The sequence below is a fragment of the Clarias gariepinus genome, chromosome 11, assembly GCF_024256425.1.
Source record: "Clarias gariepinus isolate MV-2021 ecotype Netherlands chromosome 11, CGAR_prim_01v2, whole genome shotgun sequence".
Taxonomy (NCBI): domain Eukaryota; kingdom Metazoa; phylum Chordata; class Actinopteri; order Siluriformes; family Clariidae; genus Clarias; species Clarias gariepinus.
In genome coordinates this window covers 30,991,937-31,016,486 of record NC_071110.1, presented here as the reverse complement: position 1 = coordinate 31,016,486, position 24,550 = coordinate 30,991,937, and the positions used below count along the sequence as shown (strand labels likewise).

The following is a 24,550-nucleotide window of genomic DNA, read 5'->3' as shown; positions in this document are numbered from 1 at the left end:
GTTATTGGCAGACTTTGACGCCATGTTCCTTCTGCTCCTGGGTCAGCCGCCTGGGGGGACGAACTTGGCAGCAACACAGCGCATGTTCAAATCACACATGAGGATCTCCTGGACTGTTCCGTATGAGACACCGACAACGGCAGCAATGTTGGGGATTGTTCTCTGACGATCACAAGTTGCTGAATGGTTTTAACATTTACCGAGGTTGATCTCTTTCTTTCTGATCTCTCATTAACTTTCAGTGATGTTCTTTCGCTCTTGAAGCGTGCAGGCCCCTTAAAACACCTTCAACTAATCATTGCAGCACCGCCGTGAACTCGTTGAATCACATTGAACGTTTGTGTGGCAGATTTCCCCAGAATTTAAGCAGAATTTCACGTTCACTCTTTGTTTTAACTCTTCGTCCATGATGAAATAGTAGACGTGGTAACGCACATGATCAGAATAAAATAGACCGGACGATGTCTTTTGGCACACTGACTTATGAAGGTCTGTCCTCTCTGTGACTGCGCATGTAGACTTCTGCTGCCCTCTGGTGGCATGTTACAAAACTAGTCTCGGAACTTTTTGATACCGCATTGTATTATTATTATTATTATTATTATTATTATTATAAACCATTTAAATGCTGTACTGATCTTAGTTATAATATTGATAAATTAAATAAAAGCAAAAAATATCAAACAGCTAAATCACAGCCTCTTAATCTTATCCAGCTGTTATGAACTAAATCCACTAGAGGTTTATTATGATATGATAATAGCTCACAGACTGTGCACTTATATTAAAACATTCAATAATAATAAAAAACTTATTACTATTATCATCGCTTCTATGTATTCTAATAAATATATATTTTTTTAATACTGATGCTGTAATGGCGGTGCTTACCTTGACGCCCACTTCCTGGTTGCACTGGTTTCCATGGAAACTACGCGCTCACCCCCTCCCCCCCTCCGTTAATCGCGCGGCGACTGCCTCGAGTGGGCGTGGCTATCCGTGTTTCCACAAAGAGCGTCTTCGTGCACTACGTAGGGGTGACCGCCGTTTCTTACGTCCTACAGAGGAAACCTATATAGTGTACAAGGAGCTGATTGGGTGTGGTCCCGTGTACGTGCGTGATTTGCGTGCGCTGCGTCAGAGTCTTGAAGAGAAGTTGTTGGCTTCAACGTCGTTCTCGTGCGCGGATAATGAAAGCGGTTTAATCGTAGTTGTGTTAAAGGAGAGCAACATGGATGCGGTGAAAGCGTTCAACACTGAGGTAAATATCGGAATATCATGTCTTGTCGGAGTCTAATCGGTGGCTGGTGCATGATCATGTCGGATAAGCTATGCTAGCGTTGCTAATGTGCATGAAGTTCGTTTTGTTTGGCGTGTTGTGGTGTTTTAGTTAGTGTTTAGCGTGATAAATATAATAGTTTAGCTTAACTGGGGTTGTAATGCTTGGATATTTGTGCAAAAGCAAAGTCTTGTTACGGGTTGCGTCTCAGAGGCCTGCTCTGCACTGCGCATGCGTCACAATGGCGGCAACCTAACAGAACTCCAACCATAACACTTATATTTGTTGTTTTGGGCGTTACTGGCTGTGTAAAAGTGCAGAAGTGGATTTTATATTTTGCCCCCTAAAAGAAAATTCGATAAGAACTTGCAGAGCTTGATAAATACTCAGTAGATTAAGTCATGAGCCTATCGGAAAGTGTATTATGTTGGAAAACTAAACCTACGGCGAAATGCTTAATTGTGTGTGGCTGAGCCAGCTATCAATCATTTTGTAGACACACCCACGGTACTTGCGTAAAATTCAAGGGGGGCGGGACTTACACTAATCAAGATGCATCTTTAAACAAACCGGTGTTATGCTCTAAAATGCCCCCTGCCACGGATTGCCCCCTACATAATCTGCTTTAAATAATATATTAGAACATAAATTCATAGGTTTACAAATTACAAATTGTACTGAACGAATTTAATTATAAAATCTGCAATAAAAAAAAATTGTATGGGGAAAAATATATAAATTATATATATATTTATATACATGTAAATTTTTTTATAGCTTATTTTATAATAAAAATCGTTAAGTGTAATTTTTTACCACAAACAATATTTATTTAGTGTAATTTTGTGATAAATATTTTGTTATTTTTACGTTGACAAACACCTGCAAAATAAATGTGCCATAAAATAATTATTTTTAGGGATTTGTATTAATTGTCCCGACAGCTGTCATGTGCCTAGGGTTAATTATAATGGTAATAGTATATTTGATAATAAACCTATGAATGTATGTCCTAATATAATATTTGATAGATTATGTAGACGGGGGGGCAATCCGTAGCAGGGGGCATTTTAACGCATAACACCGGTAGGCTTTAACTAATGTGAATGAGCCCTGTTTGTCTTGGGTCATGTTTTGTCTGTAATACACATGTTCACTTACAAATGGGTTGGGAGGGAGCCTGGAGCCTATTTCAGGGGACTTCGGGCACAAATATGGGTACACACTGCACAGGGTGGAAATCCACCACGGAGCACACACACACTCATTCACACACTACGGGCTCGCTATTCTGGGAACGCCACTTAAGCGTAATCGCCGTGAACTCCATGCTTAGGCAGACCCTGAGGTGGGAATCGCACCTGGAGATGGAAATTTTCAAATGTATTATTTTCAGAAATGATGAAATTTAAAATAGATGCATTTGGACTAGAAAAAAAAGTTTTTATCAAAAAAAAGATGATTTAAACTGAACGAAAGATAAGGGAGATGAAGACCAGAAAATGGCAGTAATGATCCAAACATGGTGGACCCCAGTAAACACACAGAAGATGATGCTCATCATTGTGTAAAATACCCGAACTGAGAGCCCGGTGTGACAAAAAGAGACCTTTTATGTTACTTTACACCCCAGCAGTGTGCAAATGAGGAGCCAGTAAAGATTGATTAAAGGTTGTTGTTTGTGTTCCATAAAAATACAAAGGAAACGAACACGGCTATCAAAGTTTAACATAGTGAAAATTGGCTCGGTTTTCTTTCCTCTGAGCACTTTTGGTTTGTCCTGACCACTGCAGACTGGGAACATACCACAAAAGCTGCTGTTTCAGAGATGCTCTGATCCAGTCGTCTAGACACTACAGTGTGGCAGTTGGTACAGTTACGTCATGTATCTTGTTACAATGGCACTTAGAAATGGGTGAGATACATTGGGCAGCAAATGAACATTTTGTTCGTGAAGTTAATGTGTTTGAAGCAGAAAAAATGGGCTTGAGTGCCTGTGACAATTGTAATGGCTGGATGATGGGGTCAGATCAGCTCCAAAACTGCAGATTTTACGGGATGTTCCCAGTCTGCAGTGGTCAGGACAAACCCCCCCAAAAAACGACGTCCCAGGAAGGAAACCCAAAGGCTGGCTCGTGTAGTCTAATCCGTTAGAAGAGCTACTGTAGCTCAAATTGGTTAAAAAGTTAACGTTGGTTCTGAAAGGAGTCACAGAGAGCATCATTGTTTTAAGTTCAGAGGTGAAAGACTTATTCAGTGTTACAGCTGATCGGTGTGATGTTTATCGTATTTGTCAAAACTGAGTGTGATTTATTCCTGTTCTGTACTTTTAATCAATCTGCCAATGACAAGATTTTAGGTTTTATATTATTAGATTTCTTTTTATATTATTAGATTTTATATTATTATATTTTAGAGATTAAATTAGATTTTAGGTGGGGTATTAGATTGTATTTAGATTGTTGGCTTATATTTTAGGTTAGATTTTAGATTAGATTTAATCTTATTAGATGTTAGGTTAGATTACATTTTAGATGACATTATATTTAATCTAATTAGAGTAGATGTTCGGTTAGATTAGGTTTTAGATTATAGATTAGATATAAGATTAGGTGTTACATTATAGATTACATTTAAGATTAGATTTCGTTTTATTATATTATATTTTGAATGATTAGATTTTTTTTTAGATTAGATTTCAAATTGTTATATTAGGTTTTAGGTTATATTAGCTTTGAGTCTATTAAATTAGATTAGATTATTAAATTTTAGGGATTTATTTAAGAACATCATGTTGTACACTTGTCACATTTACTGGACTGGTACGTCTGCAAAACAGCTTGGGTCCTGATATCAGTTTTAGTCAGAGCTGTTGTTTGCTGACCGACCGTTTCTCTGTCTCTCTCTCTCTCTCTCTTGCATGGCTTTACCTCACAATGATGACACTCACTGTGCAAACAGTTAACACACTATTGTTTCTGACAAACATGTCATTTCAGTGTATATACCAAGAATAATTTAATGAGGTTTTTAAAGAATCAGATTTATTTTCTTTAAATAAATAAATAAATAAATAAATAAATAGTGTGTGTTGTATTAATGTAACCTGATAACTCGAGGATTTAATAAAGGATCTGGAGGGAAATCGATTCAGTTACCTGTCATGATTCTTGAGTCGTAATTAATGTAGCGATTCATATGTAACCAAAATTAATATTTTTAGAACGCGTTTAATTTGAATGTGGTTGTATTTGAGGTGGTTATATGTTGCAGTTCCTCTGTAGTCCACGGTAACTAATCACACTTTATCAGTCCTGTGTTGTAAAGGCAAATAAATGCTAAATTTGTTTATAATTGTAACAAAATCTGGGGGAAAAAAACACGCATTATAGAATCGCCATACAAATAGAATCAGCTCAGAGGAATCATGATCATATCGTATCGAGCGATCCCTGCTGATTCCCCTCGCAAGTGTTTAAGTGCATTAACCTGATTAAAAAGTGACTCGGATTCGCTCCAGAGTTCAGGGGAGAGTTCAGGGGAGAGTTCAGGGGAGAGTTCAGGGGAGAGTTCAGGGGAGAGTTCAGGGGAGAGTTCAGGGTTTTAAAAACAATTAATTAAATCATGCTAAGTGTACAAACGTTAATTTAAAGTATATCACACACATGTTTAAGACGTCCAGTTTATAGTTATAGGTTGTTTATTTACATTGAATGTTTTATTTCCTTGTTGTTTTTGTATATTGGAGAGAATTATTCAATCTAAAACACTTTGTAATCATTTGTTACTGTAAATTATTATAAACTTTTGTTTCTCTTTTTTTAGTCTTTATCTTTCTGTAAGAAGTGATCTGTATTTATTCTAAACTCTGTAACTAAAGAATCTTTGGAAGTCTTTGGCACACGCACACCTTATCGTTACAGTGGTGTGACGGCGTCACAGGAGGCTCACACATAATCGTTTTATTAACAGTAAAATAAAGCAGTGAATACATTGGAAATATCTTTAGTATTATGTGTAGACATAAAAGTATTGAACCTCAGATGAGGATATGTCAAGGGGCGTTCAAGTCAAACCGGGACCTTTGGTTTCTCAGCTTGCGGCGCTCGTCTCCGGTCCACAGGGTTGTTTTTGTCTTGTTGGGTGTGGACTTGTTGTATCGTCACGGGTGTACGATTTACAGGAAATGCTTTACGCTTTAGAATAAAAGTGGCCACAGGGAGTTTAAAAGGTGCAAAATTTAAATAGAGACTAGGCTGAGCTGCTTAGGGATTAAACCCAGCACTTCTGACAAAGACGCTGTTGTTTCTGGAGGAGTGTGTGGGCAGAGCATGGGGGTGGTGGTTCATCTTACACTGTACACATAAGTGTGGAATCTGAGCATTAACACCCCTCTCTCATCTCTCTCTCTCTCTCTCTCAGATGGCGTCCATGCTGGACATGAAGCCGCCAATCTCCCGAGCCAAAATGATGTCCGTCACCAAAGCTGGCATGAAAGCTATTAAGGTAAGTTTTTTGATTAATAGATTACGTTTTTTTTTAACTCTATGCAACAGTATTTATCAAATGTAAAAGGAATCATGCTGATCATCTCTTTTTTTTTTTTTTTCATCAGCTGTATAAACATGTCGTCCAAATCACTGAGAAGTTCATCAAGAAGGTGTGTGTGTGTGTGTGTGTGTGTGTGTCCTAATAACATAATTATGTTTTCATGTCATAGAGTCGTCTTTGAGCTGTTATTTTTATGTTTGTGTGTAGTGCAATCCCGAGCTCAAGGTTCCCGGGCTGTACGTGGTGGACTCGATCATCCGTCAGTCCCGCCATCAGTTCGGGGAAGATAAAGACGTGTTCGGGCCGCGTTTCTTGAAAAACATCAGCGCCACCTTCCAGAGCCTGTACGAGTGTCCTCCTGACGACAAGGTGCCAAATCCTGTATATTTACACCAATAAGAACGTTTTAAACGTCTCCACTTGGTTTAGAGACGTACAGTACAGTTGTGAATTTCCCCATGGGGATGAATATAGTATCTGTCTATCTATCATTGCAGTACGTCCTGATGGTAAATAATCCTAATTTCAAGTGAACCGTATATTTAAGTCAAAGTACAAGACTCGCTTTGTCGGACTTAAGAACAAATCTGACTTACGAACGTGCTCCTGGAACAGAACCTGTATTAATAATGATGGTGTGTGTGTGTGTCTAAAGGACAAGATCCTGCGTGTGTTGAGTCTGTGGCAGAAGAACTCTGTATTCGGTATGGACGTCATTCAGTCGCTGGTAAACATGGCGTCTGCGCCGGCGGTACCTGTTATGGAGAATGGCGTTACACTGGGAGGTACGAGTACACATATGCACACACGCTTACCCACCCACTCACTCTCTCTCTCTTTCTCTCTCACACATAAACCCTGTGTTCATGCTTGCATGTGACCACTCAGATTTACGCTTCTCTAGGTAGACAGTTTGGATTATTGTTATCGTCTTATTGTGTGTGTGTGTGTGTGTTGTCAGGTTCTCCAGCTGAAGCAGCGCTCAGTGCTCGGCCGACACCAGAACCTGCGTCATCATCACTTCCTGTATCTCAGAACCCGGCTGATCTGCAGAACAACGTGACGCTCGCCACCGTGACCCAGTTCCTGCAGTCCACTCCGGGCCTCGATGTGAGTGACGTGAACATGAGACGATTGTGCGTGCACACACACACACCTTATCGTAACAGAGGTGTGGCGGCTTCACTGGCGGCTCACACACAGTCGTTTTATTAACAGTAAAAAAAAAAAAAGCAAGAAGTAAATAAACGAGGTAAAAACATCAACAGGCTACAACTGTTATTGGGACGGGAATCACCGGGGACGACCCAATACGACATCATCACCGTACGTAGACCCCGATTCGATTTATATACAGTCGGCCCTGTATGGCTACCGCAAATATCATCCGCAGTTTTTTTATGCACTTTAATGCTAAAATGTTAAGAACAAAATAATTCACATATTTTTTGTAATATAAATTTCATTTAAAGTTTATTTTTTGAACACAAAGAGACCGTAGAGGAAAAACAACGTGGCTTGTGATGGTGAATTATTACCGTATTTACCCTACAGTACTGATACCAAACAACACGCGCCTGTATGAATTACAGTCCATGCATATAGTGAGGCAAAAATGTATTTAGTCAGCTACCAATTGTACAAGTTCTCCCACTTAAAAAGATGAGAGAGGTCTGTAATTTTTATCATGGGTATACCTCAACTATCAGAGAGACAATAAGAAAAAAAAAATCCAGAAAATCACATTGTAGGATTTTTTTATGAATTAATTGGTAAATTCCTCGGTAAAATAAGTATTTGGTCACCTACAAGCAAGCAAGATTTCTGGCTCTCACAGACCTGTAACTTCTTTAAAAGGCTCCTCAGTCCTCCACTTGTTACCTGAATTAATGGCATCAGTTCTCAGTATAAAACAAACCTGTCCACAACCTCAAACAGTCACACTCCAAACTCCACTATGGCCATGCTGAAGAGCTGTCAACGGAAACCAGAAACAAAATTGTAGCCATGCACCAGGTTGGGAATACTGAATCTGCAATAGTTAAGCAGCTTGGTGTGAAGAAATCAACTGTGGGAGCAATTATTAGAAAATTAAAGACCACTGATAATCTTCCTCCATCTTCGACCTGATGAATGACCTGCGGAGAGCTGGGACCAAAGTAACAAAAGCTACCATCAGTAACACAAGTTGTAAAATACAGCTGTTACCTGTAGGTAGTTCTCCAGGCTTTCTGAAAGATTTGTTTCTCATTTTCAGTCCAGTTCCTGTACCTGAGCAGTTTCAGTTTGAGAGTGTTTTTGTTTAAGCCACACAGTGACCAATAAACCATTCAAGAATCAAAGAAACTACCGAATTAAGTCCTGATCCAGTGAGAAACAGGTGCAGATGATGACATGATCAGGCAGGTGATTATAATACTGCTGATGCTGAATGCCGAGTGGACGAGAGGGGAAATGAGGTCACTGCTGAGGTCGTTACATAAACAGCTGATTTTTAAATGGTATCTTGAAGCACTTTGCAAAAAATTTGTCTCATTAATCTATATCATGTATAGTAATTTAATTTGATATAAAGAAATGAATGGGGGGTGTCAGAACTTTTGCACAGAAGTAGGGATTGAAAACGTAATTTTTTAAGCTTTTTAAGCTTCTTCAAAAGCACAGCATCGAGTGACCTCGGTTAGTTACAGGATCCTCGACTGCACCCGTGTGTGAAACTAAGCCGAGTGTGTTTTACTCTTCAGCTTCAGAAGATTCTGCAGACTCTCCAGCAGGGCGGCGCCACACAGGCTAACATGGCTAACACCGCCTCAGTTCAAAAGAATAACGCAATCTCCAAGGTAACACAGTTATTTATTTACCATGTGTTACGGTCTGTATGTTTGTGTGTTTTGGTAACATAGTAGTTAGCGTGTTTAATTAATTAACGTGTATTTGCACGCGTCACTCAGGTGCTGCAGGACCGATTCGACTATGATGAGGAACCGCATGTCGAGGCACCGCAGCCGGTGCAAACGTCCCCCGCTTTCTCCATGTAAGTACGCTTGTGTATGAATGTTTATTAAAGAATGTTAGTACAGTGGAACCTTGGATTATGAGCATAATTCGTTCTGGAAGAGGGCTCGTATTTTAGAACACTCGCAAACCAAATAGAAATTTCCCATAAGTAATAATGGAAACTCAAATGATTAATTTTACAGCCCAAAAATATTTATACATAAATAAGAGAGAGAAAATGGATCTTTAACTTCTCTAATGAGACTTGCTTTTGCTTAACACGCGTGCTGTACACACACGCATACGAACACAAAATAAAATATGTTTTACACATGCACGTGGCCACAGTGTTCTAGTAAACACAAGTAAACCGTGCACGGATGTTGATTATACCAGTGAGAGACGCACACTAAGACCTAGCAGGGGAGACGATTACCTTCTGCTACATTAGCGTTTCTGTACTAACAGCTGATGAGGTGATGGTTCTGTTTTCTGATTATAGAAGGAGTCTCCAGTGTCAGTTTTGTCAAGATTGACCAATTTGAAAAAGGAGAAAACGACATCAATGCAATTACAACTGCAGGAACAAGTCTAGAAAAAACACTATATAAAAACTGTACAAGTGACGATTACAGTGTACAGTGGAGCGCTACAGTAACGGGGATGTACTGTATTGTGTGTGAGATAGAAGCTAAGAGTTGAGTGTGAGGAAATAAGAGTAATACTAAGTTCTTCTTTAAGATTGTGGGCTTCATTCTTTTATTTATTTATTATTACTCCTATAACTACTGTACATGCCCTGAAGTCTCGTGTTCATCAGCATTCAGGCGGTGACAGTGACTCTATCCCGTGTCACACCCCTGAGTGTTTAATTTATAATGAGCCTGTGTTTAGCACCGCCCCTTCCTGTTCCTACAGCAGTGTACTTTATTATCTGCACTTAGACGTCAGAACAAAAAAAAAAAACAATCACTTGAGACTTCATTATTAAGGACCGATTGGAGCTGGAATACAAGTTCAGCAAGTTCCATAATGTAATAAAAAAAATATATATATTTAGTATTTGTTTTTATTTTAACGGAGCTACAGTACTAACACACAATTTTCTTGTGCAGTAGACTTCCAGATCTGCAGCAGGCTCTTCACGGTCTCGGCCAACTTTCTAATCAGGTATGTGTAGTGTTTTAATGTCTTTTGTTGATCAATTTAGTGAATTGAGTCAGTGCTTCAGTTTTCAATTCAAATTGATTCACACATTTTGAACTTTTTTTTAGTTTTCAAGCGACACATTCCTTAAGTATGCCACAGTTTTTTCAGCAGGAAATACAAACCGCTTTTTATTTTTCATGCTTTGCAAGAGTATCGCTGCTTGTATTTTTTTAGGTTTACAATAATTGCCCTGGGGTTGCACAATAGTTGCTTTCTCATCGTTTCTCATCGTTTCTCATATTTCATGCTCAATTTCCGAATTTTTTTTTTTGTTTCTGTAAAGCTGCTTTGCAACAAAGACCATTGGTTAAAACCACTATCTAAACAAAATTAGAAACTGGAATTTAATTGTGTGCTCATAAGTGCATTTAAAAAATAAATAAAATAAAAAATACACCACCATGTGTTAAATTTTGGAATGAACTACAATTTCGACGTGTTGCCGTGAAGTGCAACGTGAAGGCGCGGAATTGCGTTTATTAAAAGAAATGTACAGCATTCAACATTTATTTTTATTTTTTATTTTTTTACCCTAATAATATTTTCACAAATATCTTCAATGTACAGACACACCCACTTTACTGTTTTTATATATAAATATATATATATACAGATTAAATTGTATTGATTTATGGAAAAACGCGTCTGATCTTGATCTTGAAGTTGCCTGATTTTGTTGGTCACCCGCTTTGATATTTACACAAATGTGCAGCTGTTGATTTTATCGATTGCTCAATTGATGTCTGCTTCTGACCTTTATTTTTATTTTTATTTGTGTGAATGCAGCCGCTTCCTAACACTCAGACTGAACAAACCGTGCCCAAACCTGACACCGATGACGCCCGGACCCGCACAGAACCCCACACGGTACGTCTCTTTACGCGTTTTTCTCATTTACTGTACGCTCTCATTACTACATTTGCATTTAAATTTTGTATAAAAGCTTTTATTCAGTAAAAATGTGAAAATGTTTTAGGCACATGCATGCAAATGGTAAACAAAACCCAGAAGCTTGCTTTTTTTTTTTTTTTTTTTTGGTCTGAAAAGTAGGTTTTTACATACAATACAGGTAGTCCTCAACTTAGGAACATTCGAGTTGTGAACAAACTGTGGAAGTTTGTACAATAAAAATAGACACTGCAGAGCACCAGATACCAATATTTACAACGATGTACAACATTTTTAGTGTGTAAGTTAATGTATAAAATATCTAAAGTCCGGCTCTGAGACAAAATGGCATCTGGGATTCCCTTCACAATGTACGCAGAGACAACACTTAAATTTGAGGGCTGAGATTCATTTCCTTAGGTGCGGTTACGGTTTTTGGCTACATGATGGCAGTGTGGGGAAAGAGGACAGAGATTTAGTCAAGTGGATTGGTATGCTTTACAACGTATATTTGAGTCAAAGGTGTACAAGACTCACTTTGTCGGATTTAAGAACAAATCCGACTTTAAAACGTGCTCCTGGAGCAGAACTTGTTTGTAAGTCAGGGACTTTACAACAAAGTCAGAAAATAAAAATTTCTAATAAACTACAATCCCATCCCCCCCAAAAAAACAGCGTTTTATACAGTACTATGGATGTACTAATGGATTGCTTATGCATAATTATAGTTTTAACTAAAACAAGTATGTTTATATGCTTGTCGTGTTCTGCCTGTTACATAGGAGAATCTGGTGTGTTTTTTTTTTTTTTTTTTTTTTTTACTAAAAAAAAAAATATATATATATTTTTCTAATTTACACCTTTCCAGGTTGAATCGGGTCACTTCCGGAGAGACGACAGAGACACAAGGTACAGCAGGAGGTCCCGGTCCAGGTAAGTTCTAGTCTGATGCTAATAGACCAAGTGTGTTTGTGTATGAATAACCATTTTTAATAATAATAATAATATTTCCCATAATGCACTTCCCGACGTTTAACCTCTGCAGGTCACCCAGGAGGCGTTCGTCGTCTCGTTCCCGCTCTCACTCACGGCATTCGCGGTTTCGGCGTTCACGTTCCCGTGAGCGCAGGAGGAGTCCACCGAGATCACGCGCAGAGGACCGGAGAGACGTGGAGAGGAGACATAAGGGACTCCCACCCATAAAGAGAGAGACGCTCAGCGGTCAGCGCGAGAGATTTATTTCAGTTCATATTATCCAAATAATTCCGACATGTGAAAGAACATGTGTTCGTAGATAATATACAGCAGGATCTGTAAATGAATACATGCGGTTTGTAAATGTGTGTGTCTATATATGCTTGTGTGTAGTGTGCAGTACGACTTTGTGGCTCGGGCAGCTGGATAAGAAGACGCAGCAGCAGGACGTCAGCAGTCTGATGCAGGAGTTCGGGCAGGTCGAGTCCATAAACGTGAGCACCATCTTTATTACGTTTCACCTTCTGTCCGTCTGTAGTGATTTTTGAGACGCTATAGAACATTTCAGCAAAGTTTTCCTTTAAAGCTTAATCCTGGAAATTAAGTCGGTGATTGAGTGTTACTGTAGGTTTAAAAATGCGTCTTTGGTTATTCACTCTGCAGACAGAAAATCTTCTTCTTTTTTTTTTTTAATTTAGAAAGATTCTCATCATTAATGTGTGTAATAAGTTCCTTTTTTTTATATGTACATTTCAGATGATCCCTCCCAGGGGCTGTGCATACATCGGTATGGTTCACAGACAGGACGCTTACACCGCTCTGAACAAACTTAGTCGAGAAAACGTCAAGATCAACCACAAGTCCTTCAAGGTACCGCAGCCTGATTTGTTCAATTAAAAAAGAATCTGTTTTGAGTCAGGGGTATAAGTATTGGGTCGGGGGGAAAATAAGTCTTTGACACATCAGCATTTTTATCAATAAGGGGATTTCTAAGCGGGTTATTGACACAAAATTTCCACCTGATGTAGCCATCAAGCCAAATATTGACTAAGTATAAGTATAACATTATTGAGTAAACATTCAAGTATACAAGTTAAGTCATAATAAATAAAGTGAAATGACACAGGGAATAAGTATTGAGCATATGAAGATAACAAGGTGCAAAATGGCAAAGAAAGCCAGGCGATCACCTGAAATCTGTCAGTATTGAGAGAGGGAACCCCCCCCATCGGTACTAGTTGATATCGTCTGCTGTGCAAGCATCATTGTTTGGGGCTGCTTTTCAGCAAGGGGTATTCAGCAGATTTCATATTATTGAAGGCAGGATAAATGAAGAAATGTACCGGGATATTCTGGATAAAAATCTGCTGCCATCTACCAGAAAGCTGAAAATGAAAAGAGGGTGGACATTTCAGCAAGACAGTGATCCCAAACACAAGGCCAGGAAACAATGAAGTGGTTTAAAACAAAGAAAGAAAGAAAATTAAGTTGCTTGAATGGCCCAGTCAATCACATGACCTAAATCCCATAGAAAATCTATGGAAAGAACTGAAGATCAAAGTTCATAAAAGAGGCCCAAGAAACCCTTAAGATTTTTTTTGTGTGGAATAATGAGCCAGAATCACTCCTGAGCAATGCAGACGACTGGTATCTCCATATAAGAGGCGTCTAGAAGCTGTAATCACCCACAAAGGCTTTTCTACAAAGTATTAAATAAAATGTGTTCAATATCTATTCCCTGTGTATTCCCTGTGTCATTTCACTTTATACTTAAATGTTCTGATTTCTTGATATGAATTCAATATTTGGCTTGATGGCTGCATTTGGTGGAAATAATGTTGTAGTAGGCCACTTAGAAATCCCCTTACTGATAAAAATGCTGATGTGTCAAATACTTATTTATTACTTCAATATCACAGATTCATAAGGTCACCTATTTAGGGCCCAAGCGCTATAGAGTGCACTGGTCCCTCTTGTTTTCCTAAGGATTTTTTTCCCACCCTTTTGGTCTTTTTGGGGGTCATAAAAAGCTCAAAAACTCATGAAAATTGACAGACAGGTTGGAATCTACTGCCATAAGGATGCCTGAGAGTCTCGTGTCCTGGGGCCCTCAGGGGCCCCCAAATGAGATTTTGCTGCATGACTCGTACACACTTGCACGTAGGCATGTGAAACACGGTACACATTTAGAGCTCATTGAGCCGAACAACGTTCACACTGCATGTCCTGGGCTAAATCTAACAGGAGGCCGGTTATTTTGGGTCGTTCGCAAAAATGCACCTGATGGATTTTGATGTACTCCTCCTAGAGAATTTATACGATCACCACCAAACTGGGCCGGTGTGATCTGAAGACATTGAGGACACAAAGTTGTAGAGGGATTTTAGAGAGATCTTTAACGGGTCAGCCATGATAATGTCCAAACTTACATCGAAAAATTATTAATAACTTACTGTGGCCTTAAATTAAGTGACATTATATTCAGTGACATCATAGTATGATGATTTTCTTCCAGCATCTGTGGCCTATTGTACACACACACACACATGCCAACACACACGCACCTCTGTCTCTCTCACACACACATGTACACTAACTTTGAAGAATTGTAACGGAAAAATAAATTTTTTAAACTTAATAAATAATCAGCTTTTACCACACAGGATGCCATACTGCATGCTATTATGGGAATAGTTTAGAGCAAACCACCTGTAGAATTCAATAGTAAGCATGTCAGTGTGGCGATACACTGGTAGTCCCCAAAAAAAAAAAAATCTCCAAATCTCTAGTTCATACGCTGTCTATTGAAGTATTATATCTGCCATGTTAATTAGTTCCAGGTTCATATTCACCTGTATGACTTGTAGAGTGTGTATGTGTGTGTGATCAGATCGCATGGGCGATGAACAAGGGTATCGGAGGCCGCTTCAGAAAGTACTGGAACATGGAGCTGGGTGTGACCTACATCCCCTGGGAGAAGCTGAAGGAGGCAGAGATAGTGGCTTTACAGGAGGGAGCCGTGCTCGACCAGGACACACTCAAACCAGGTGCCGCACACAAACTTTCATGTGTCCTAACCCGCGCATAGCTTAGTGCGCTAGACGTAAGATGGAAAGCAGTAGGGCTAGTCACGATAAAGATCACTCCAAACTGTAGAAAATGACTCCTACTGTGTAATAAGTTAGTGCACTCTGTGTTTTATGGCACTCTGTAGTTATATAATTAATTTATAATAGTATATAATTAATGCACTTCTGCATTATATATAGTAGAGCTGCACGACATGATCAAAAACTTGCATTGCAATTGTGATTAAACCTAAAAACGTAAATTTAAACTTAAATGTAACTATTAAATGTGCCTTTTATTATTTAGTTAGGTTTAACGGCAATTATCACATTAAGTGAAAGTTTGCCAATATTTATTTATAAAAAAAAAAAAAAAACTAAACATGTACTTAAATTATTGACCATGCCTTCATTAATTTCCTAAATATGCACATATTATCTGCATATATACTACCAGTCAAAAGTTTGGACACATGTTCTTTTTCAGTGTTTCAGTTTTCAGTTTTTTTTTTTTAAAGTTATTATTATTTTCAACATTGCGTTTTAATACTAAAGACATCTAAACTATAAAGGAACACGCTTTGAATTATGTAGTAAACAAAAAAAGTGTTAAAAATCCCAGAATATTTTAATTTAAATTTTTTATTGTTCAAATTGGCTACATTTAGCTTTGGGTGACCGCTTGGCACCATCATGACATTCTGTCATCAGATTCACGAGGTAGTCACCTAAAATAGTTTTCAGTTCACAGGTGTGCCTTGTCAAGGATTAATCTGTGACATTTCTTGCTGCCTTTAGACCATCAGACGAAGGGCGAGTTCAGAGTCAATAGCCCCGTCAGTGCTACTCTAACTACATATAGTTATAAATCCATGTTATGGCAAGAAACACTCGGATAAGTAAAAAGACATTCTGCCATTACTTGAAGAAATGAAGGTCAGTTAATCTAAATAAAATGTGTCCTGTGTAGTGCAATCGCTAACGCCTATAGCCAAACCCTGTGATGAAACTGGCTCCCCTGAGGGCCGTCCCAGGAAAGGTAGACCAAGAGCTACTCCTGCTGTAAAGGATACGTTTATTAGAATGTCCAGCCTTAGAAACTGCTGGTTTACATCACCTCAGATTAGAGCTCACATAAAGGCTACTCTGAGTTCAAGCGAGTTCACAGTCCAATACGGTCAGTTCAAGTGTGCAGTAAACACCGTGTGGTGTTGTCCTCTTCTGGTGCTGCCTTCAAACAAAGTCAGCTGACCCTGATGTGTCACCGGGATTCCCCTCACGATTTGTAGGCGCAGTCTTCGCGAGTGTATACTGCAGAACCAAAACACCAAACATGTGAGGGTTTTTTTTTTTTTATGCTTTACATTGCATTTTTTGTCAAAGGTTACAAGGCTCAAATTTTCGAACTTGTGAACGAATCCGACTTACGAACATACTTCCAGAACTGAACTCTTTTACTCATTTAAAAATAAAATAAAGAATAAACATTGAATATGAAATTGTGTCTCAACTTTTGACTGGTACTGTATATACATACCCCCACTCCTCCTGTTGTGTTCCTTCAGGATCCAATTAATACCCAAATATAAATTTTTTTTATACATCATATATTTTTTTTTTATCTTTTTGGCATTTTATTTACTGGAGTTGTTGATCACTAACATAGAGTGGGCCTCAACGCTTGCTGAGCTTGTTAAACCTGTCGGAGGCGGCGGAGAGGAAGCTGAAAAAGAACTGGAGGGCGGAGCTTCAGTCCCGTCACAGGTAAAAAAGGTCTTAATGGAGTTTCTGATCAAACTTTTCTTGCTCTCTTTTCTTCCGGAGGTAAAGTGTCTGTCTACGTGTCACATGCATCAGATCTTATACATTTTTAACAGTGTGCCGTTTTGCAATACACAATACGCTTTTGCACTTCCTGTTCAATGCTGCTGTCGAGGTGTCAAGTTAAATGTCAGTGTTGGACTAAATAATAATAATAAAAAAAGGTTAGCATCATGACTGTATTTTTTTCCCCCTCAACGGTCTCATTCTATTTTATTTCTCCTTGCTATGGGGATAATAATAAAAGTTTATCATTTTTTACACACACACACACACACACACACACACAATTGTCATGTTTAGTGAGTAGCGAAATATTTCAACCCAGACTGGACAGGTTTTTTAATGGAAATGGAGCCCCGGTGATCTGATCCTCAGCAGATGTTGTGTTGCTTACGTGGAAGTGTGGATCTTTTTTGATTTTGTGAGAATCTTTTATCCTCTTGTGGGAATCTCATTTATCCTGTATGTGGGGCCAGTGATATAAATTAGGGAAGACGATAAACTCAGAAATCTGTGTATACAGAGTGAGATTGCTTAAATATTCACTTTCTCTTAAACCTTTCCAGACTTTTACAGTGTTTAAAATGGAGGTAAAGTGGACTTTTTTTAGATTATATGTCATGAATGTACTGTGTGAAAGTACTGTTGTACGATCTCAGGATAAATATTCCTCCTCCTGTATGTTGGAGAGCATTCCTTAAAAAACAAAAAGCATCATGACATCATAATTTTTTTAATTGTGGCAAATTTATTATTAAGACAGTTAAAGAATAAGGCACAAGTGTGGGCGACTGAATAGAAAAGGACATCAAACAAAAGCCAGGTAAAAAAAAAGAGAGAGAGAGAGAGAGAGAGAGAAGCAACCAAGGGTCTACCACCACCATGCTTCACTGTAGGAAAGGTGTTCTTCGGGTGCTGAGCAAGTAAAATCTGGGTCTCTTCTGAACAGCCAAAGCTTTTCGACACGTGTGCTGCCAAACAGAATTATACGTCTCGCCGACACTTCCATATCCTGTAGCTCATCTTGGAGGAAGTATCTGGGCCGTGGTTCTTATGCAAACAGCATCTCATGAGATACTTTGATGTACCTCAAAATTGTGTGACATTGTGTGAACGGAGGAAATGTTGGAGGATTTTATTAATTTATTTTGATGGTAAGCATTTTGATAGAATCCAATCTGAGCATAAAACCGTAAAAGACAAAAATAGCCCAAACAAAAAAAAATTGAGTTATTAAAGCAGAATCCAAGCCAAGCTTGAAGTTTTAAAGCAACAAAAATCTTCAGTTTAAGTTTCAGGGTCTCGCTAAAGGACTTGTTCTGACCCTCCTGGAGTTTCAACTTTCAGTTTTCCTGCTCTGAGCTAAAGAACCTCCTCCATGAGCAGTATAATGACTGGGAATTCATTTAGCTGTTGACCCTTAATAATGAACTAATGTTATAAATGCCTTAAACTCGCCACGCGGTTCATCACTTGACTACAAGAGATCACCAACATTTTCAGAGGAAATTCGCTGGAATTTTCAAGCAGGTGGGTTTCTTTTTATTGAAATAATCAAAGAAAACTTCTTGCAGTTGGAAGAAGCAGCCTATTCAATACACAGTTACGTTTTCTAAAATAAAATGGCCTTAGACAACTTTTTATCTAGAACAACAAACTGATAGCAAACACCATTTGTCTATGGCAGAATTTCTGTCTTTAACCTTGTAATCATTCGAGTGGAAAGATTGAGTTGTCTTAAAGTATGTGATATCAAAAAAACATGACTGAGTCAGTGGTGGACTTTACACATCTTGCAAACTTTTCCTGTTATAAAGACCTCTTAGAAATTTAGTACACCCTAGGATTTTTACATTAACATTTCTTAAATATGCTACTTTGGTTAAAAAAATTCAGTTGTATATAATGAGCATTAATGTTACAAAAATATCCACATATTCAAACTATTGTAACTTTTAATTGTAAAATTTACAAATTCTCCTACTATTCTAAGTAGTGGTTGGAGTAATAATTAGCTATGTAGTTATTTTTAACCGCTTAGTTAGCATGCTGTCTGGAGTTGACCTTTAGCATGGACCACCTTGCTCCTCACTTTTAAGCACACATTTGGATATTTAACTGCTTAAAAGCCATGTTTAGACATGCAACCTACCTTTATAAAATAGGAGGTGAACGGGGAATTGTGGGAGTGTCTATAAAATGACTGACAGCCAGTCCAAATACAAACATGTGCTGAGCAAGTCTTAGGAACCTTATGTTTTTGGTTTGTGATAGATTTTTTTTTCTTTTATTTAATGACCATTATTAAGTAAGTACAAAAACATTTCCGATTTTTTAAAAAGTCTGGTATTACATGACAAAATCCACAAAAGTTGATTTTGTTGAAAAAAAAGGGACCGAAAAGCAAATTTATTACACGTGTTTAAATACAATGTCTTCAACTATCATCATTTCTACTTTATTTGTACTAGTGAAAATATTGAAAATTGAACCCTTTTGGCATAATGTTTTCTGTTGTTCTGACTACTGTTTTCACTACAGAAGCTGAAACTTGACATTTTTGTACTTAAGAGCTTGTACAATTAGATGTTTTTGTATTCTTTTTAAAGATGAAATAATCTGATTATCACCAAGCTGTTTTATGTTAAATCACTAGCACGTAGTAGGGATTTTGAGTTTATTGTAAATTTCCCCACTCCTACTATAATCCTGAAGGTTGTAAAATGCCTAATACCCGGCACATGGATATGTGGAATACAGTTCCCGGTCTGCTTAATTTTTGAATGCATTTATTGCCAGTTGAAGAAACAGAATAAAGACGAGAAATATGTTATAAAATTTTGCAGGTAAGTTTCCCGTCTTTGTCCGTTCTGCTACTTTCGAAGCAACACAATCTCGGATATTCGTTCATGGTTAGATCACACCAGAAGATGTGCTCTCATATATTTATATTTTTGCACTTTTCTAATAAAAGGACATGTCCGGTTCATGACCGAGTCACCAGTGCAGCTTCTAGCATCAGATCATTTAATTGTGTTGCGTATTTGTGTCATGTTTTAAAATAATTTTCTGTAACAGCAGCTGTGTGTGTAGTTTCAGCGACTTTGTAATTCACTGTTTTCCACCTCAAACGTCTGACAAAGGGAGGACATCATGTGGTGTTTTTTTGTTTTTTTTTAAACAAGGTGAAGTTGTCCTGGCTTCACAGAAGAACGTATTTAGTAACCTGGACAAACTTTTGGGTAGTTGACATTCTTCCACATTATAACGTTATAAACTGAAATAAATACAGCATGGTCTTCTTCAAAATAATTTATTAGGAATTTGATATAGTTTGAAAGCTGTAAATATGATATACCATTGTTGATGCGCAATAAGTCAAATATCCAGTTTTCCTTAAATTGAGCCAGCCTTGTTGGTATGTGAAAAATGAGACCATAAAAACTATATACCTACTAAAGGAGCACTAATGACATTTTTCTAGGTCATCGGTAAACATCCTAGTCAAAAAACTCGAAACATTTTCTACAACAGGCCATGAAAGTTTTCCAAAGGGATGTTTGTAACCCATGGATTTTTTAATCACTGATGCCTGATGAAAGATGTCCGATATTTTGGCTTTAGGGAACTTGTGATGGAAAGGTAACCACACACCTTTCACGCTGGAGAACTATTGTTCTAGTCCTATAGTGCTTATGTTAAGAAAGAAGGCAATCGGTTTGCAGTACGACTTGCAAGATTGATATCCATTTCCCTATACAAGCACACACTTAAAATATGTATATTTTATAGTGGACAATGTATTTCCATGGAAACAAACCATCAACTATCAGTTTGTGCTTCAACCAAAGCCCACTATGCAGCAAAAAAAACACTGCTTAATTTCCCCTTCACCTGCTCCACTGAGTCATGTTGCTAAAAATCTGTCATGTTGGGAGGCAACGTACAGAGGCTGAACATGAAACATGATGGTGTAATTTTGTTTAAGCTTAATTAGATGGATGGTTCCATCTAGGGTTGGGTTGCCAACTCGACATCAATTGTATTTGAGTGCTTGCTGGTGAAACACCTTGCTTGAATCAACAGTGGCGAACTGGGCACCTTCTGGTTCACCGTCCAACACCGTAACCATCGATCCACCCTGTTCAGTAGAAACATCAATAAACTAAGTAGCTTTTGGGTCTTCTGGGTAAGTTGAATGAATTCAGCAACGTAGAGTTGATGTTTAAGCAATAAAGGTAATGCAGGAAGCTGTGACAAATGGAGAGGTCTTATAATGTTTTTGCTTTTACAACATATTTTTCAGCCTCAGTTCAGTTTCAGTTGTGCACGTCAGTCACAACTTTTTGGTTTTTCTTTACAGCAACATAAAATAAGCTTAATAAAGAAGCAGACTAAGATTCAAACTTCGCTGTCACAAATAAACAATACTATCACATAATATCATCACATGTATGAATTAAATGAGTGCAGTTCCATGGTGCGAAGTTTCACGAAAGACTTGGCTGAGTAACGATTAATATGATGGAAAGTCGATGCTTTGGAAGATAATGTAATTTAGGCAGTGCCAGACAAAATCCCACTTACCATTTACAAGAAGAACAACATTGTGGGTAATGCAAGAGCCTATTAACCAAACTGAAATTAGACCAACATGTTAAGAAAAAAATAATCATCATAGATTACACAGGTTGTTTTAAAGTGGATTTTTAAATTAATTATTTAATTTTTTTTTTCTTTTTACCAATTTTTATTAACTACTTTTCCTTGATTAACTACATCATCGCACAATTGCTGATCTGGTACAGGTGCACCCTCCCTCCACCAAGAGGCTAACAACATTTTAGGTGGATTATAAATTTTGTTAAGGGTTGACCTGTAATATGAATGACAGAGCTGGAGCTTGGGTGCGATCGATACGGATATAAAAAACGCCAGGTGCTGGTTTAAATTCGAAGAAACGCATGGGACATCCGGGATAAGAAGCGAAGGTTCAGAGGCATTTAATCAAAACGCTGTGGACGTGCAACACTCAGGATTTTTCTCACCAAGTTCCTGAAGGAACCAGAGCGTTGGTAAGCCAGAGATATATATATTTTTTTTCTTGATCTATGATGTCTTATCAAAAGAGGTTTTATAGCAGTATGTACAGTATAACATCCTCCGTCTCACTGTATGATAGAAACCCTTGATGAAATGAAGTCCCCAAAACCCTGCTCTGATATGCATGTTTGTGGAAAAAAGAGTAAGAAACAATTCTATTTTTACTTTACTTTCCTCTCAAACCCTGAACATGTCTCTAATAAATAACATTACACTTTAGAGACACAGACTTGAGTGTCTTAATTTAAAAATCAGTCATTATTGCTCTAGTTTAAGTACAGATGTAGCCTTCACATTAATCAAATGAAAATTTTGTAGAGAGACGGATTTTTGTCATCAAGAAGGATTTGAGTAGTTGTTGACATTGTCATGTTTTGAAAAAAAGCTATGTATTCTGCATAAGCTTTTTGCAATAATGCTTGGTGCTTTTCTCGAGCTGACTCAATGAAGTGGAAGTATCTGATAAGGATCAGAGCTAAGGAATTAGCTGTTGTCTGATGACAAAGGAATTTTCAACATCTGTTCTCATTAATCAGTGAAGGTGTTCATTAATTTACCAGCGATGTTAGTAAGTAGCAAGGTTTTTGAGTTAACATAAAATTTCCTAATTATTAATGTATCCCAGCTTGGGCACAATAAAGACTGAGACTTATTTGTATGAGTATTATATGAAATCTAAAGTTATGCACATGTGTGGAGCAGGTTTTAGTTGATGCTAGAACAACTACAACGATGAGAAGCGAGTTGTAAGTTACTTCCATCACAGCTAAAGGTCCACCATTAAAATAAGATCTTGTTACAATAACAAGAAGGAAGGATGTTAAAATATAATGTGCACATCTTTATTCATGTTTAAATGGCCATTGTTTAGAAATACGTTAGAAATAAATTCTTCTTGTGAGCTACAACACAAACTGCCGCCTGCCCTCTACCGCATACGTGTGCTCAAAGACACCAGCGAGATTGGTTAGTGTTGCACCGAGTGAAGAGAAGAAAGTTAAATCCTATCCAGAGAGTGGACTCCAGGCCACACGGATGACTGTAGCATTGTCAAGATTTTGAACTTTCGATCTGACGCTTTCAGTTTTTCTCACCACAACCTGCACGCCGGAATCAACAGGTAAAACTTTTCTTCCTTGCTATTCTCAGCTCTCGTTGTTTATTAGGACTCTTAATCTGTTTTCGGAGCAGCGTAAAAAAAAAAATGATCACCCCATCTAAAACTTTTACTAAATATAAGTCTTCTAGCTCAAACATGCTTACCGGACTTACAATGTTTACATCTTTGTGTAATATTAACTAAACTACACAGTTAAGATGTAAGTAAGGTATTTGGCTAACTTTTTTAGCTTGTTTAGTAATTGTAATTTATATTTATGAATATGTATAACTAGTATATATGCAAGTTGGAAGTTTGCATGCACTATTTTGGTTAAAGTCATTAAAACTGATTTTTTTATGTTAACAAATTATAGCCTAGTTTTGGTAAGTGTTAGGACATCTATCTTAACTTATAATGTACTATCACAATTTCAACAGGTCAGACGTTTACATACAATCAGTTGACTGTGCCTTTAAGCAGCTTGGGGAAAAAATGTCATGGCTTTAGAAGCTGCTGATTTGGCTAATCAACATTATTTGAGTCAATTGAAGGTGTTCCTGTGGATGTATTTTAAGGCCTACCTTCTTTGACATCACGGGACAATCAAAGAAAATCTGCCAAGATCTCAGGGGAAAAAACTGTGGACCTTCACATGTCTGGTTCATCCTTGGGAACAGTTTTAAAATTCCTGATGGTACAAAGTTCCTCTGTACAAACAATATTACGCAGGTATGAAAACCATGGGACCGAGCCACCATCATACCGCTCAAGGAAGGAGACGTATACTTTGGTACAAAAAGTAAAAATCAATTCCAGAACAACAGACTTTGTGAAGACATTGCAAGAAAAAGGTACAAAATTATCCATATCCACAGTAAAACGAGACAGATATCGATAAAATCTGAAACCGCTGCTCCAAAGCTGCCAAAAGAGCCAGACTACAGTTTGCAGCTGCACATGGAGACAAAGATGTTACTTTTTGGAGAAATGTCTTCTGGTTTAATGAAACAAAAAGTGAACTTTCTGGCCATAAAGACCATTGTTATGTCTGGAGAGAAAGTCTCTTGAAGAGACTTGCAAGCCAAAGAACACCATCCTATGTTGTGGGGAGAGGGGCTTTACTCCAGGAGGGACGGGTGCACTTTCACAAAACATGGCATCATGAGGAAGGAAGATTTTGTGGATATGTTGAAGCAACATCTCAAGACATCAGACAGGAAGTTAAAGCTAGGTCACAAATGTATCTTCCAAATGTACAATGACTACAAACATACTTCCAAAGTTGTCAAGGACAACAAAGTTGAGATATTGGAGTGGCCCTGACCTCAATCCAGTAAAAAATTTTTAAATAACCCCAGTTCTGTCCGAAAGAATGGGCTAAAATTCTGGATGTTTGTGAAAGGTGACCACCACTATTTGACCCAAGTTAAACAATTCATCCAATATCACCAATATTAAGTGCATGTAAACTCCTGACCATCTGGGAATGTAATGAAAGAAATAAAAGTTGACACAGATTTTCTCTATTATTCTGACATTTCCCTTTTTAAAAAT

At 37.9% G+C, this 24,550-nt stretch overlaps 1 protein-coding gene across 1 annotated transcript in view; it reads left to right on the top strand.

Moving 5' to 3' along the window:
• The first annotated feature begins 1,103 nt into the window (after nt 1-1,103).
• The window catches only part of scaf4b (SR-related CTD-associated factor 4b), a 31,724-nt gene continuing 8,277 nt past the window's right edge, over nt 1,104-24,550 (top strand). Inside the window, exons 1-16 of the mRNA XM_053507724.1 lie at nt 1,104-1,261; nt 5,702-5,785; nt 5,895-5,939; nt 6,038-6,199; nt 6,486-6,615; nt 6,792-6,940; nt 8,575-8,670; nt 8,782-8,864; nt 9,943-9,997; nt 10,823-10,903; nt 11,793-11,857; nt 11,970-12,145; nt 12,293-12,393; nt 12,656-12,769; nt 14,790-14,946; nt 16,634-16,731. Of these exons, the coding sequence (XP_053363699.1) occupies nt 1,232-1,261; nt 5,702-5,785; nt 5,895-5,939; nt 6,038-6,199; nt 6,486-6,615; nt 6,792-6,940; nt 8,575-8,670; nt 8,782-8,864; nt 9,943-9,997; nt 10,823-10,903; nt 11,793-11,857; nt 11,970-12,145; nt 12,293-12,393; nt 12,656-12,769; nt 14,790-14,946; nt 16,634-16,731 (1,626 nt within the window). The 5' untranslated portion in view covers nt 1,104-1,231. The remainder of the gene's footprint in view (nt 1,262-5,701; nt 5,786-5,894; nt 5,940-6,037; nt 6,200-6,485; nt 6,616-6,791; nt 6,941-8,574; nt 8,671-8,781; nt 8,865-9,942; nt 9,998-10,822; nt 10,904-11,792; nt 11,858-11,969; nt 12,146-12,292; nt 12,394-12,655; nt 12,770-14,789; nt 14,947-16,633; nt 16,732-24,550) is intronic.